The sequence below is a fragment of the Rhincodon typus genome, chromosome 11, assembly GCF_021869965.1.
Source record: "Rhincodon typus isolate 14 chromosome 11, sRhiTyp1.1, whole genome shotgun sequence".
In the NCBI taxonomy this organism is placed as follows: domain Eukaryota; kingdom Metazoa; phylum Chordata; class Chondrichthyes; order Orectolobiformes; family Rhincodontidae; genus Rhincodon; species Rhincodon typus.
In genome coordinates this window covers 14627358-14642960 of record NC_063342.1, presented here as the reverse complement: position 1 = coordinate 14642960, position 15603 = coordinate 14627358, and the positions used below count along the sequence as shown (strand labels likewise).

Sequence of the window (15603 nt, the reverse complement as noted above, 5' to 3'; positions counted from 1 at the left end):
ATACAACTGTAGCAAGACATCTTTACTCCTGGACTCAACTCCCCTTGGAATAAAAACCAATTTATCACGGCCTTTCTAATTGTTTGCTGCACCTTCAAGTTAGTTTCTAGTGATTCAAAGACAAGGACACCCAGTTCCATTTGCACAACCACACTTCCCAATCTCCCAATCTAAGAAATATTCTTACCCACATTGTATTCTGTCTGCCGTGTTCTAGCTTTACCTTGCCCAGGACATCTTGAAACCTCCTTACACCTTCATTATATGCTAATATTCCCAGCCAGATTGGTGTCATCAGTAAATCTGGCAATATTACAATTGGTCCCCACATCTGAATCATTAGTACGCACTGTGAACAGCTGTGGATCCACGGGCTGTATTATGTCCTAACTCCACATACTTCCATTTTTTGATATCAACCTATTCTTTCTCATCACGTTTATACATTGCATTTATGCAGCAAATAAAAATGCTGCAGATATTTTACTTCAATGCCCCTTTCATTTTCTCCCCTGAGTCTTGGAGATTAATCTTCGTAGTCTGGTGTCTCCTGAGAAATCCTGGAGGTTGGCAACCGTGGGGAGTAGACAAACAGTGGCATGTTGAGTCTTTACATGGCAAATGGACTCTGATGCTGCTGTTTCGACATCTTTTATGAAGATCACCCATTTTGAAGGCACCTTAGAAGCTGGTCAAGAGAAGATCTCGTACATCAATCTGTTGTATTGCCCCTTTGTGTACAGCAGTTGTGAAATAAAACATAAAAACTCAAAAAAAAACAGGGGCATGCACTCAAGTAAAGTGTACTTGAATTGTCACTCAAAAACAGATTCATTAATTGCTGGAGTCCTCTCTCCAAATGATGGAAGAACTTGTAGGTCAAATAAAAAGGATCTATGCCACACACTAAGGAAAATAATTTCTTCCTTTGTTTCAATACGGAATCAAGGGAAGACTTTAAGGACTAGTGGTCAGACCATATAGAGACCTGAAAATCCTGATCAGAAAACCAATCAGTAGTTTGGATCAGATGTTGTAAAGTAGCTGTTATTAGCATGTCTAGACATCTGGTAAATAAACATGATCAGTACGTTTGCACTAAGATGTTATAACTTAAACCTTGTCAGTTTGCGTATTTCCATCTTAACATGACACAATGACTGCTGTCAAATAACACACTGTTTGCTGATATAATTGCAGAAAATTCTAAGCTACTGTGAAGAGCTCACTAATTTAGTCATGGGAGATTACAAGAAGGACTATGACAATGAAAAGAAGATATGTGACTTTTCTCGCAAGGTATTTTCAAAGTGGTACAACAGGCTGGAGATCGAGAAAGTCAGACGTACGTATTGTTTATGTTATTTACTTGTTTCTTTGCCAAATGTTGCAGAACTTTTGGTGAAGCTTTACATCTTGTACTCACAGAATGAGTAGAATAGAATCATAGAATCCCTACAGTGTGGCCCATTTGGCCCATTGAGTCTGCATTGAACCCCCACCAAAAAAGCATTCCAACCAGACTCAGCCCCCTACCCTCTCCTGCAATCTTGCATTTCCAATGGCTAATCCACTGAGCCTGCATATCACTGGACTCTACAGACAATTTAACATGGTCAATCTATTTAACCTGCACATCTCTGGACTGTGAGAGGAAACCAGAGGAAACCTACATAGATGTGAGTGAAGATGCAAACTCCACACAGACAGTCTGGAAGGCTGGAATTGAACCCTGGTTCTTGGTATTGTGAGGCAGCAATGATAACCACTGAGCCACCAAATCAGGACAATTCACAAGAATACAAATAAAGAGAAAACAAACATTTATACCACAGAAGAATGGAATTTTGTTTGGTTGACAGGTAGTCTCTCATTGGTAGAGACATTGCTATGAATCAGTTAATGATGACTGACTGTTAACTGCCAGATGTTGTTTTGATTTCAAACCAGGCATGTTGACACTGATTGGTTAGAGCATTTCCCTATGAAATGGACCAGCTAATGCTGACACCTACATTTTTGAATCAAAACAAGCATATGCACTTGTTCTTTCAGTCTGCAAGAGAAGAGCCCTGAGCATTCTTATGTGTAGCTTGCAATACACATGTGTGTACCACACCACAGGCCTGACTGGTAATCCTAAATTCTTATTTGCACCTGTGGATTCAAATGTATCAAATATATCATCTGTATATTGAAAATATGCAAGGGATAGGAGGTTGGATGTCACTGTAATGAAGGCACCATTCCTTCTTGATGTTCTGCCTCCAGACATACGAGCAGTGTGAGATACAAATTTCAGTTCCAGTTTGATGCCAGTTATGTAAACCATAAGTCCAAAAATTGGTGTATCATGTAAAGCATGGCTGTTCGCAAAAGGCAAGTCTTGAACCATCCCCAACCATCCTGCTCTTCAAACCTACAACACAGTGTCCAGCATTAAATGTGATTCTGCATTGGACATCATTTACTGGGTAATCTTGAGTCTGTGAACGATTATGCTTGCTAACCAAACAGAAATCTCCTTTCTAGTATAAATATTGGTTTACCCCTTGCATTGGCATTCTTGTGTATTGTTCCCATGATTGTAAAATGACAGGTTCAGTATGACCAGCAACCACTTGTTAAATAGACTTTTCTCTCTGTTCTTTCAAGGAAAGTGTTTGGCTTTGTCATTTAGAGCATACTCCAAGCCCTCTATTCTTTGGGATTTTCCTTCAGGAAAAATTGATAGAATTGTAATCCACAAGGTTCAGGCTCAATTCCCAAACTGTGTTGTGTTTATTACTTTAAAACTCAAACATTTTCACCAATTGTAATTCATTCAAACTTCATCAGAAGTGCAATATGAAACTCAGAATGGCCAATTCTTCTGCTTCAGGAAAGTAAATGGTTAATAATCCATGGATATACAACTGACACAAGGTTTGAAACATCTGAGTGGCTTGCTGGACCCTTTTGCAGGGGAGTTAAGGGTCAACCACATTGCTGTGGCTCTGGAGTTGCGTTGTAGGTCAGACGAGACAAAGAAGGTAGATTTCCTTCCCTAAAAGCAGTTGTGAACCAAAAGGAAATTTAGAACAATCGAATAGTTTCAGTCTCTTGGTTATTGAAATTAGATATTTACTCCTACATGTATATAATCAATTTAATTATTTGTTTTATGATTTGTTGTTGTTTTCAGTTAATGAAGAAGCACTCTCAAAGGTCAGGTTCGATGATAAAAACTCTCAAGGGAGAGAGCTGCCTGGATTCACAAAATACCGAGTATTTGAATCTGTTATTCGAGAACAGATCCATAAGTTACTGGGGCCCTCTCTCCAAATGATGAAAGAACTTGCAGGTAAAATAGAAAAGGACAAGTTTCCAGTTTAATCAGGAGTCTGTTGTAGCTGAGATCAGTGACTTAAGGTTATCATGAAAAAAATTGACTAAGTTTGGTGAATCTGTAATTCTGACAATCTCCTGTATTAAAAATGGACTTGAATTTATATTGTCCCAATGGCTTGCATTAATCAAGTACCTTATGCATTACCTTTATCCTTTGAAAAAAACTTATTAAGGAGGACCATCAATGGAGTGCACAGCTAGATCTATTAGTTACTGAAAACCAGCTGGATTCCATTCCGGCAGTAACTTCAAAATCTTATAAACCTATATCATTAACAAGGAACTCTTTCCCGCTTTCAGCATTATCCATGAGGTTGCTTTGTATTTATTTGAACTGAGACTCTACTCTTTCATTCCTCCTGGTTTCAGGCAGACAGTAGTTAAGAACAGTCATTTTGCAAGACCCAACAGTTTCCAAGCTGTCTGTGGTTTTTAGCAACAAGGGAATTACTTGAAGATAATTGGCCAAGACTCCTCTGTTTCACTACCTACCTTTCTGGTAGATACCAGGATAGAATAATAATCATTGAATAATTTATTGAGGCCACTATTTGTCAACTAGTTTACAACAAGTTAAAGAACAGCTTGAGGAAATTCAATTGACCCAGAAATCACAGTAATCAATTCTTATATGTTGAACTTGAGCCTCTAAACTTCACGTTCCATCTCCCAAGTTTGCCAATCCAGGCTCCCAGGTCCCTCCCCAAACTCCCAACTACTAAGCCCCTTCTCCAATTCCCAACTCTTGAGCCCCTCACATCAGCTCCCCCCTTACTTTTCCCTCAGCTCCCAAGCCACCCAATTGCTAAGACTCCCCTAATTCTTGAGACATGTCCTACGATATGCTCAACCTCACCTTCCTGATATCTTGCCTCACCAACACTTGAGACCGCTTTGACTGTAAACCACTTGAATCTTAGACCTCCACCACCCACATACCACTGCCTCAAGATGCAGATTATATGTTTGCCTGGGGACTGCAGATTTCCTCTGCTCTAGCTCACTTCTTACCAGATTTAAGCACTTTCTGTCTTGCTCTTCAACGTATTCACCATTGTTGAGTTTTATCAGAAGGATTTTATGGAGTTAACAGTCCTCAGAAATCTATTTTCCTTGAAGGTGCCTATTTGTCTCATTGGGACTGGTGCTGCTAAACTAAATGTTCAGATGCCACAGTGATCACCATGTTGTATGTACTACCTTCTGCACCTTCCAAATGTGTGGGTTCTGTAGGGGATTACATGGTCCGGTGGTGTGCAAGGGTAGCTGCCTTTTGCTTTAATAAGAAGTATGTTGTAGAATATAGAAAATGTAGTTATTGCTTTTCTGTAACTATTACAGGTTATAAGAATTGCTTCTACATTACTACAAAGGCTTGGGAGGACCTAATCTTAGGTTTGCCTCCTACTTTACTCACATCAAGTTCTCATAGCATCCTCACAGTGAATGGTTCTTATTGCACTAAATTAGACACTAACCCTTTAAGACCCTTTCAAGTCTATACACAACACTGGGACTGTGAAATATGTGATGGAAATACTTGACCTTCTTTACTTATAAAAAAATTCCCTTTCATGAGGCAAACCGAAGCACTCAGTAATGTTTTGTAGGAAATGGAAAAGGTCTGGCCCATTATTATCATCCATTATGATCTTTCAATGACTAATTCTCACTGGAGCACCATTGTTTGCCTCTTCATGTTCACAATTGTATTGAAAACCGTTTATGTATAATCATGTTTTGTGACAATATGTATAATCGAATGACATCTTATGTTATCTTCACAGATAAAACCCAGCAAGTGTTTAACATAATGGGAGTTGAACATTTTAATCCTTTTCCAAATCTAATGCAAGCAAGCAAGGTACATTTGTTAACAAGTTAATGTGGAAACAAGATCTGCGACATGAAAATTTCATAGTACATACAGTAAAAGAAGAGGCCATTCAGTCTGTCTAATCCATCCTAGTGTTCTCCACTCCATTCTGCACATACCTTTTCCAATCTGGTACCAGTAGCATAACCTTTTTTCCTCATCTCCTTTACATGCTTATCTTGCTTTCCCTTATATGTGATATACAATCAGCCTCAAACAATTTCTCTAGTAACAGATTCCACATTCTCCATGTGTAAAGATGTTCCTTCTGATTTCTCTTATTTGATTTCTTGTTGACAATCTTCAAATGATCACTTCCAATATTATTCTTCCCCACAAGAGGAAACTATATTTGCATCATCTATATCTTGTCTAGATTAATGTTCTCTACTTGACTAGCCCAAATGGTTCTATTTTCATGAGAAAAGAGATGCAGCCTGTTTATCATCTCCTTAATCTTCTACTTCAAGGGACTGCAAACCGAGTCATTTGTATAAATTATTTGACACTCCTAGCCTTTCCCTGGTGACCCTATGCTGCATCCCCTCCAATGGAAGGTAGTGTAATCATAATCTCACTATTTATTTAACATATTGTCACTTGTACCTAGGTACAGTGAAAAGTGGATAATGTCGCCACATCCCGGCGCCGTTTTGGATGACTGAATAAATTGTAGAAATGGTAAAATACTGAATAGCTTAATGTTACATTGATATTTCTAAAACTAAAACAGCTTCAAAAGTTCATTTTCCCCTCTAAGAAGACTCCACCCTCTCTGCTCCTCCCGTCACCACCATCTGACGTTGTCTGTGGGGTCCTAGCAACATGCACCTTTTCTGTTGCCAACCACGTCATCACTTCCACGTCCACCACCTCTGAGCTGGTGGTGGTCATGCTGCGTGGGTCCAAACTAGTCACTCAGAGTCAATCTAAAACGAGCTGGGGACATGCGTTCAAATCCTTCCTTGGCGGTTGGTGATATTGGAATTCAATAAGATAAAATGTGGAATCGAAAAGCTAGTCTAATGGTGACCATGTAACTATTGGCAATCATTTATAAAAACTAATCTAGTTTGCTAATGTCTTTTAGGGAAGGAAATCTGCTATCCCTACCTGGTCTGGCCTACATGCAGACCCACGGCAATGTGATTGACTCTTAACTGCCCTCTGAAAATATCCTAACAAGTCAACAGTTCAAGCTTGATGAAGGATGAATACTAACACAGCCAGAGATTCACACATCCTGTGAATAAATAAAATAATGTTTCCTCAACTGTGGTGTTCCAGATGTTAAAGAGAAGGAGGGATTATAGGGAGAACAGGAACTATTTTAGACGCTCAAATGCATTACAAATATCCTTTCTTGTAGGACTTAATTGCTGAAATCCGACACGAACGGGAACAGGTTGCAGAGCAGATGTTAAGGATGCATTTCAACATGGAGGGCATGGTCTATGCACCAGATGCGATGTATGGCTCCAAACTGTCAGAGATTCAATCAAGATCTGAGAAAGGCAATCAGCGGGAGTTCAATTCACCACGTAATTCAAGCCATGAAATGGCAGCTTATTTACAAGCCTATTATCAGGTGAGTCTCCAAAAGTAAATTTTCTAGTGAGATACTTCTGTTTTATTGTGTTCACCACTGAGTGAATGTGATACTGATGGAGACCATTTCTTTCAGAAGAGGCATTAAACTGATGTGTCCTTTGACCAGCATGGTGGCTCAGTAGTTAGCACTGTTGCCTCACAGCACCAGGGACTGGGGTTCAATTTCAGTCTTGCGTGAATGTCTGTGTGGAGTTTCATAATCTCCCTACATCTGCTTGGGTTTCCTCTGGGGGCTCTGGTTTCCTCCCACAGTCCAAAGATTTGTAGGTTAGGTGGTTTGGCCATGCTAGATTGCCTCATAGTGTGCAGGCTGGTGGGTTAAAATGGTAAGTAAATGTGGGTTTATGGGGATAGAATGGAATCCTCTTTGGAGGGTCGATACAGACTAAGGGCAATGCACAGATGGGCCAACGTGCAGCTTATGTGGAATGGCCATGCTAAATTGCCTTGTAGTGTCTAGGGATGTGCAGGCTGGTGGGTTAGTCTTGGTAAAGGTGGAGATGTAGGTTGGAGTGAGATCCTTTTCAGAGGGTCAGTGCAGACTCAATGGGCCGAATGGCCTCTTTCTGCACTCTAGGGATTCTATGATTCAAGCCTGCACAGCCGTTCAATAGGATCATGGTTGATGCAGCATTCCTCATGTCCACTTTCCTGCCCTTTCAATACGATCCTTGATTCCCCAACTGATCAAGAATCTATCCAACTCAGCCTCAAATATGCACAAGGACTCTGCCCCCACAGCTTTCTGCGGGAAGGAGTTCCAAAGAATCACAACCCTTTGAGATGAGAAATTCTTCCTCCTCTCAGTCTTACATTGGTGCTCATTTATACTGAGACTATGCCTTCTGGTCTTAGACTCTCCCATGAGGGAAAACACCCTCTCAGTAGTTACCCTGTCAAGCCCCTTAACGATTCTATGTGTTTCAATGAGTTCAACTCTTCTAAACTCCAGTGAGTGGAGACCCAATCTATTTAGCCTTCGCTAATAAGGCAATCCCTCCATCCCATCCTAGTGAACCCTCTCAGAACTGCCTCCAATAAAATGATATAATTCCTTGGGCTGACAAATGGCAAGTGACATTTGTGCCACACAAATGCCAGGCAATGACCATCACCAATAAGAAACAATCTAACCACCACCCTTCGATATTCAATGGTATTACCATCACTGAATGCTCCACTATTGACATCCTGGGGAGTTATCATTGATCAGAAACTCAACTGGATTCACCACATTAACACAGTGGCTACAAGAACAAGTCAGAAGCTAAGAATATTGCAGCGAGTAACTCCAGACTCCCTAAATCCTGTCCACCATCTACAAGGTACAAGTCAGGAGTATGATGGAATACTCCCCACTTGCCTGAATGAGTGCAGCCCCAACAACACTCCAGAAGCTTGACACCATCCAGGACAAAGCAGCCCGCTTGATTGGCACTACATCCACAAGCATCCACTCCCTTCACCACCGATGCTCAGTAGCAGCAGTGTGTACTATCTACAAGATGCACTGCAGAAATTCACCAAAGATCCTCAGACAGCACCTTCCAAACCCATGTCCACTTCCATTTAGAAGGACAAGGGCAGCAGACATATAGGAATATCACCACGTCCAAGTTCCCCTCCAACCATCCTGACTTGGAAATATATCGGCGTTCCTTCACTGTCGCTGGGTCAAAATCCTGGAATTCCCTCCCTAATGGCATTGTAGGTTTACCCACAGCTAGTGGACTGCAGCAGTTCAAGAAGGCAGCTCACCACCACCTTCTCAAGGATAACTGGGGATGGGCGAGAAATGCTGGCCAGCCAGTGATATAACATCCCACAAATGAATTTTTAAAAATCCTCCAATAAGGGGACTAAAACTGCTCACGGTACACCAGATGTGGCCTCACCAGCAACTTGTTTGGTTGCATTAAGACAATTGTCTATTGTACTCCAACTCCCTTGAAATAAGGGCCAATATTCTATTTGCCTTCCTGATTAGCTTTCTGTGTTTCATGCTCAAATAACCCTGAAGACCCCTTTGAGTTGCAGCTTTCTGCAGTTTCTCTGCAACCCTCTGTTCTTTTGTTCTGCCTTTTAAAATTAGCCACTTCACATGTTCTCACATTTTACTCCATTTTCCAATTTCTTACTTACTCACTTAACTTACCAATACCTTTCTATAAACTGTAACTTTTTTGCAACTAGCCTTTCCACCTATTTTTATGTCATCTGCAATTATTGGCTACAGTACGTTCACTTCCTTCTTCCACGCTATTAATATATATTGTAAACAGCTGTTATCCCAGTACTGATCCCTGTGAAACTCCACTGGTCACAGGCCACCAATCTGAAAAAGAACCCCTTATCCTCACTCACTCTTTCCTGCCCATAAGCTAATTCTCCATCAATGCCAATATACTAACTCCAACACTGAGGCTCTTATCACTTAACCTTTCGTGAAGTACCTTGTTGAATGTCTTATGGAAGTCCAAATAGAATGGGATGCTTTGACGTCATGGAAGATGCAAAATCTTTTTTATTTCTTCTCTTTAAGGTGAAATGGCTGTCATTGAAACTGAGTTCCAACTCAGAAACCTTAAGTATTTATTTCCTTAAATTATGCAGGTTGCTATTGATCGATTGGTTCAAATGGTACCCATGGTTTCAAGATATCATCTTCTGCAAGAATTTGCACATTGTGTCAAGCTGCAGATGACTGAAAGATTTCTCAATGAAGCAGATACTGATGGCCTGCTGGATGAGCATTCTGAGATTACAAGCAAACGTAAAAGATTGACGGATTCCCTGAAGCAACTGAACAAAGCAAGGGCTCTTTTGATGTCTAAATAATTCAAGAAAATTCAGTGACACGGGAACATCCTTCATCTCAACAGTTTTCCTCAATGTTCCCCCATTTACATTCTCACCATTGACTCCTCACTGGGTTACATTTTACAAGCACCAGTCATTGTCCCTTCCATAGATTGACACCGAGTGGAAAGTGAGTTTTGTGGAGAAGTGGGATGCCTTGATATGGCTCCAATTCTTCTAGAGATGCCCAGGGCAGTTGCATCCAAAGGCATGTCCTGGTCAATCAGTGCAATTCATCTGTATTTGAGCAAACTGGACCAAAAGATTGTGGAACTCGAGCACTATTTGCAGTCAATGTAAATAATGTACCCTTTACTTTTTGCACTTAAAAAACACAACTTTATAAACTGGCCGTGCCAACAAGACTAGTGATTACTTAATTACAATTATGAGGTTCCACCATTTGTTTTCATTTTCAGACCTTTAAGAAAACTCTTAACATTAAGCTGCTTTTTTTTCTGGACAGAACAAGATTAATAGCATGTTTTTTTAAAATATGACTTGCTTTTGCATTTACTAGCAAACTGATTATTGAATGCCAATATAACTGCAAATTGGTCACAGAGTTTTCTCAAGTCACTTCAGTTCTTTAAAATTGAGCTGCCCATTGTTCTTTCTGTGGTGATTAAATTGCAACAGGTTGCTATAAACTACACCAGGGAATATTTTTAAAACCATCTTTCAAAAATAATACCTTCTTAAATGCTGCTGATTGTAATGCTTCAGGGCATGTTATATGTACATTGACATTCATTGAGTTTGAAACTCAAGAAGGTCCCTTCCCAAGACCAGTTCAGTTTGTTGACCATAGTTTCCATCTGAACTGATAACTACACCCAAAGCTAAAACTCGAGTGCTTGTATCTGTGTACTTAAGGATTAGGATAACAATTGCTCTCATGGAATCATAATACTAAGCAGAAATCAATTACAGTATTTCACTGTAGTGACCTCACTCCAGATTTATTGCCTTGTCTTTAATCTTCACACAGACTAAGCTCCTAATATTGGGGTGATGTATTAGCCATTGCCATACGCACCATACAAAAAGACTGCACTTCAAAAATTGTTTGTAAAACACTTTGGGACATTTGAGATCGAGAAGGTGCTGCATAAATGCAACTCTCTTTTCTGATTTTCTTTATGTTTCGAGTTTAGACTTTACCGAATTTGCTTAGAATTGATTGGCAATTTGTGCAAAGGATGAACTTGCACTAAATATAAGTTAAATGATCAATAGTTTGATTTAATAAAGCTGGATAAGTTTGCCTTAATGTAAGCAATATGTCAATGTAAAATTCAGGATCAATGATGTATCAGCTTATAATTGCAATGGAGTAAAGGACAATGATGCAACTAGTTTCTACTTAAATGTTGTATTATTTTTGAATCATTTCAAGCCACTGTATTCACAGTTATTGTAAGGAATAAGAGCGAACATTGGGACCTGATGAGTTGGCTACCCATTGACTGGGTTTAGTAAGTTCTTCAGACTTGTGTTGTGGCTAAGGTTGTCACTTTCCCACAAGTCAAAAAAGCAGAAAGCATGGAAGGACTGACTACAAGGCTTGGGCTCTCACATTTATTTTGGTGACATTCAAAAATACATTTAGAGTTTTAGCAGCCAATGGAAATGCACAACACAGAAGAATGATGGGAATATTTGAATCCTTGTTTAGGAGTGAAACTTCTGTTGCAGCGTTTGTGTTTAATAAAATTCTGTCTACTGCTCAGAAATGTTGTTTTGTATAAGTCCTGGCAGGTGCTGGACATGAAAAAGATTCTTTTCAGAGATGGGCAAAACAATAAATTGAAGATCTGAGGGCTGAGACATCAACTCACTTGTTTTCTACAAAAATGCTATAGACCTGCGGGGTTTATCCAGTGTTTTGTATTTGCTTCCCTCTCTTCTGTTATAAGAGTATTAAGAGTTAAATTAAAGTTTGGTTGTTGGGGCTAAGATGCAGATCAATTGTGACCGAACTGAACTAGGGAGCTGGTTCAAGAGGGCTGAATGACTTACTCCTGTCCCTAGGTTGCCAACTGTAGTTTGCAGATAATACTAACCTAGAAGGTGTGAGCTGTAAAGAACAGAGAACATTACAAATTATGGAGATAGAAAAAGATGGCAGAACAATGGAAGCTGCAGTTTGATGAGGTTTCAGCTTCACAACTCCAAAATGTGGGCACAGCTTTACACACTACACTTTCAACAATTGAAGTTCCTTCAATGAACTTTGCAGTTTGCATGTGAAAGTAGTCAATAGAATACTATCCAGAAGGTATGAATGAGCAAACACTTTTAAGGAACTGGGTACATAAAACATTTAATGCTGAAGATGTAGTTGCAATTAATATGTATGTCGCAAGAAGTGCAGAATTTAATTGCAGAAAAGTACATATGATTATATAGGATATTCAGTGATGAAACAGAAGCATCACAACCAGCCATGTTAATATCCACATGCTATTCAAGGCACTTCCTGTTTGTCATCTTCAATTCTTGGCAGCGTAATCCTCTTTTCCCATCTCCTTAGTATGTTTCATCTAGTTTCCCCTAAATGCATCAATATAAATGCTTTAATCACTCGAGTAAAGGAACTTCTTCCAAATTCCCCATTTAACCTTTTGTTGACACCTCAAATTGATGGCTGTTAGTTTTGCTTATCTAGAAATATCTTCATGTTTATTTGATTAAAGCTTTCAATAATTTTAAAGGCCTCAGTGTTTTCAAGAAAACAAAAGACCTAGTACATTTACCTTCTTCATATTGCCCTCCCTTAACCCCACCCCCATTTCTAGCACCAAGCCACACAATTTATCGTTTCTGGTATGAAAGTAGTTATATGGAAAGGAACATCAGAAGAAGAATAGGGTATTCAGCCCCTTGAGCTTGTTCTGCCATTCAATAAGATTATGGCTGACCAGTGGCCTAACTCCATATACCTGCCTTTGTATGATATCCTTTAATATCTTAACAAAAAAGTTAATCTATCTTGGGTTTAAAACTGATTGATGTCCTGTTCTGACATTTAGAATAAAACATGCACATCTCACCAGAGACAAGCAACTTACCATTCGTTAGTTTGGCTATTTTGGTTGGAAATATTCCTCAAGGTGTCACCTAATATGTCCATAAAATGAAAGTGAGCTGGGCATTCATAAGCTAATCGGACAATATGTGGCTTCCCACAACCCACCAACCCGCAATTTATTCATAAGCAAAGAAATTATTTGTTTGATTTGCCATTGTTTTACCCTCTGGCCTTTTTTCTCCTTGCTTGTGTGACCTAGAGATTAATTTGTAATGTTTGGAGAATTCAGAACAACCTATAGGTATCCCCTGGACATTAGAACGTCAAGGAGAATCGAAACTGAGATGTTTATAAGTTACAGGGGGAGTTGACAATCTTCTCTGATCAAATTTCTACCTGAATGTGAGAGTGACAATTGAGAACCTCATTAGACCTGGATGTAAAACAGGCAAGCAATTCACTGTCTACTGACATGCATCATCCCCACCCACTTTCACAGCATTTGTTAATTCTGCATTTACAACTGAAAATAATATGAAGCTCCTTTTGCAAGGGCACATGACACAAAACAAAATGCACAGATGACAGTGGAAGATGATCCATTTTATTTCATTCATGGGATTATTCAAAAGGTTAATCCTTAGTCTCTTGCTGGAATGTCCTTGATACGGCATGCTTTCACTCATCGGACTGGGTATTGAGTACAAGAGTCATGGCAGGTCATGTTACAGTTGTATAGGACTTTGGTTCGACCACATTTGGAATTCTGCGTACAGTTCTGGTCACCACATTACCAAAAGGATGTGGATGCTTTGGAGAGGGTGCAGAGGAGGTTCACCAGGATGTTGCCTGGTATGGAGGGCGCTAGCTATGAAGAGAGGTTGAGTAGATTAGGATAATTTGCATTAGAAAGACAGAGGTTGAGGGGGGTCCTGATTGAGGTCTACAAAATCATGAGAGGTATAGACAGGATGGATAGCAAGAAGCTTTTTCCCAGAGTGGGGGATTCAATTACTAGGGGTCACGATTTCAAGGTGAGAGGGGAAAAGTTTAAGGGAGATATGCGTGGAAAGTTCTTTACGCAGAGGGTGGTGGGTGCCTGGAACGCGTTGCCAGCAGAGATGGTACAGGCAGGCACGATAGCATCATTTAAGATGTATCTAGACAGATACATGAATGGGCAGGGAGCAGAGGGATACAGATCCTTGGAAAATAGGCGACAGGTGTAGATAGAGGATCTGGATCGGCACAGGCTTGGAGGGCTGAAGGGCCTGTTTCTGTGCTGTAACTTTCTTTGTTCTTGGTTCTTCTTTGTTCTTTATCAGTAAAGATGGCATTGCACAGCTCACCAGGTAATAGGTTTCTAAATGAATGGTCATTGCAGTGATATCAGTACTGATAGAAATTATCTGCTGGTTCTGTGCCTCTGGTAACTCATATTCGGTCTGGATTTGATTCAGCTTGTTGGAGTAAATGATGTCCTGACTGTAGACCATTTTCTCCATCTGGAACAGAATCTTCAGCATCCGCTCAGCTTCCAGCTCCTAGATCTCACAAATTTCTCACAATCTTACTCTGTAGGGGAGATAAGCCAACATGTTGCTCAGTATGGAACTGGTCAGATGGTGTGTAATGTTCTTTTCCTGGGCACTGCTATCTATCCACCTTTTTAAATGTAATTTGTATTTCCATTTGGAGACAGCTTAACCCATCAAAAGCCAGTTGTTGCACAGACAGAGGGGGATGGAGGTGTGGAGCCTTTTCTCGGGTTTGAAATAGGTTCCATAAAGCCCAGATTTGCAATACCATGTCCCAATGAGCAGGAGCCCACCAGATTGGTTTGAGAGCCCATTAACCATCCCCAATGGTCACCTGAAACAAACACAGCATCATTAATTAAAAACTGAAAGAACTGCGGATGCTGTAAATCAGGAACAAAACCAAAGTTGCTGGAAAAGCTCAGCAGGTCTGGCAGCATCTGTGAAGAAAAAAACTGCCAGTTCTGAGGAAGGCTCACCGGACCCAAAACGTTAACTCTGTTTTTTCCTTCACAGATGCTGCCAGACCTGCTGAGTTTCTCCAGCAACTTTGTTTTTGTACAGCATCATTAAAATATGTTAATCAGAGTGCTGTATCTACATCAGGACGCTCATAATGGCAGGACCTGCAAGCTCACTTGTACAGTCAGTTTACTAATTCATGATGGAAGCAGCAATCACTAGTGCCATTTAAAAAGGACTGACACCTTTATTAAAGCAAGTCTCTGGTTAACAGTATCAGGCTAGGCACATCTTTGGACTGTGGGAGGAAACCCACACAGACACAGTGAGAATGTACAAACTGTACACAGACAGTCACCCAATAATGGAATTGAACACTGGTCCCTGGTGTTCTGAGGCAGCAGTGCTTACCACTGAGCCAGCCAAACATTTCTTTGGCTATGTTTTGAACAGCTTTCATTTGTAAGTGGTCATGCAGTCTGGATGACCAATTAATAGGGTGAAGGTAGCTATAGAAAAGTATCAGCAATCTATCAAAATCAGATACAACTGCCCAACCATGAGCCGACTGATTGAGAGACCAGGTTTTACTGGCTGAATAGCCTACTCTGTTTCCACTTAATCTGTCGAGGAAAGAATCTGCAACCTTGCTGTGTCCCAAAGTCAAGCCAAATAAGACTCGAGAGTACACACAAACATAGCAATTGTGGAGAAACATAGCAGGTCTGACAGCAAATGTGAGAAACAACAGTGTTTCTGGTCCTGTGACCCTTCTTCAGAAGACTTCAGAATTGCTTGCCTATACTTACAATGTGGTAATGGTTTACAATAAA

The 15603-nt window shown here is 40.2% G+C and overlaps 1 protein-coding gene across 1 annotated transcript in view; it reads left to right on the top strand.

Annotated features, from left to right (window-relative positions):
- Positions 1-10124, top strand: part of LOC109929360 (interferon-induced GTP-binding protein Mx-like) — a 30114-nt gene extending 19990 nt beyond the window's left edge. The window contains 5 exon segments of the mRNA XM_048603030.1: positions 1201-1345; positions 3185-3343; positions 5178-5254; positions 6636-6854; positions 9491-10124. Of these exon segments, the coding sequence (XP_048458987.1) occupies positions 1201-1345; positions 3185-3343; positions 5178-5254; positions 6636-6854; positions 9491-9715 (825 nt within the window). The 3' untranslated portion in view covers positions 9716-10124.
- The last annotated feature ends 5479 nt before the right edge of the window (positions 10125-15603 follow it).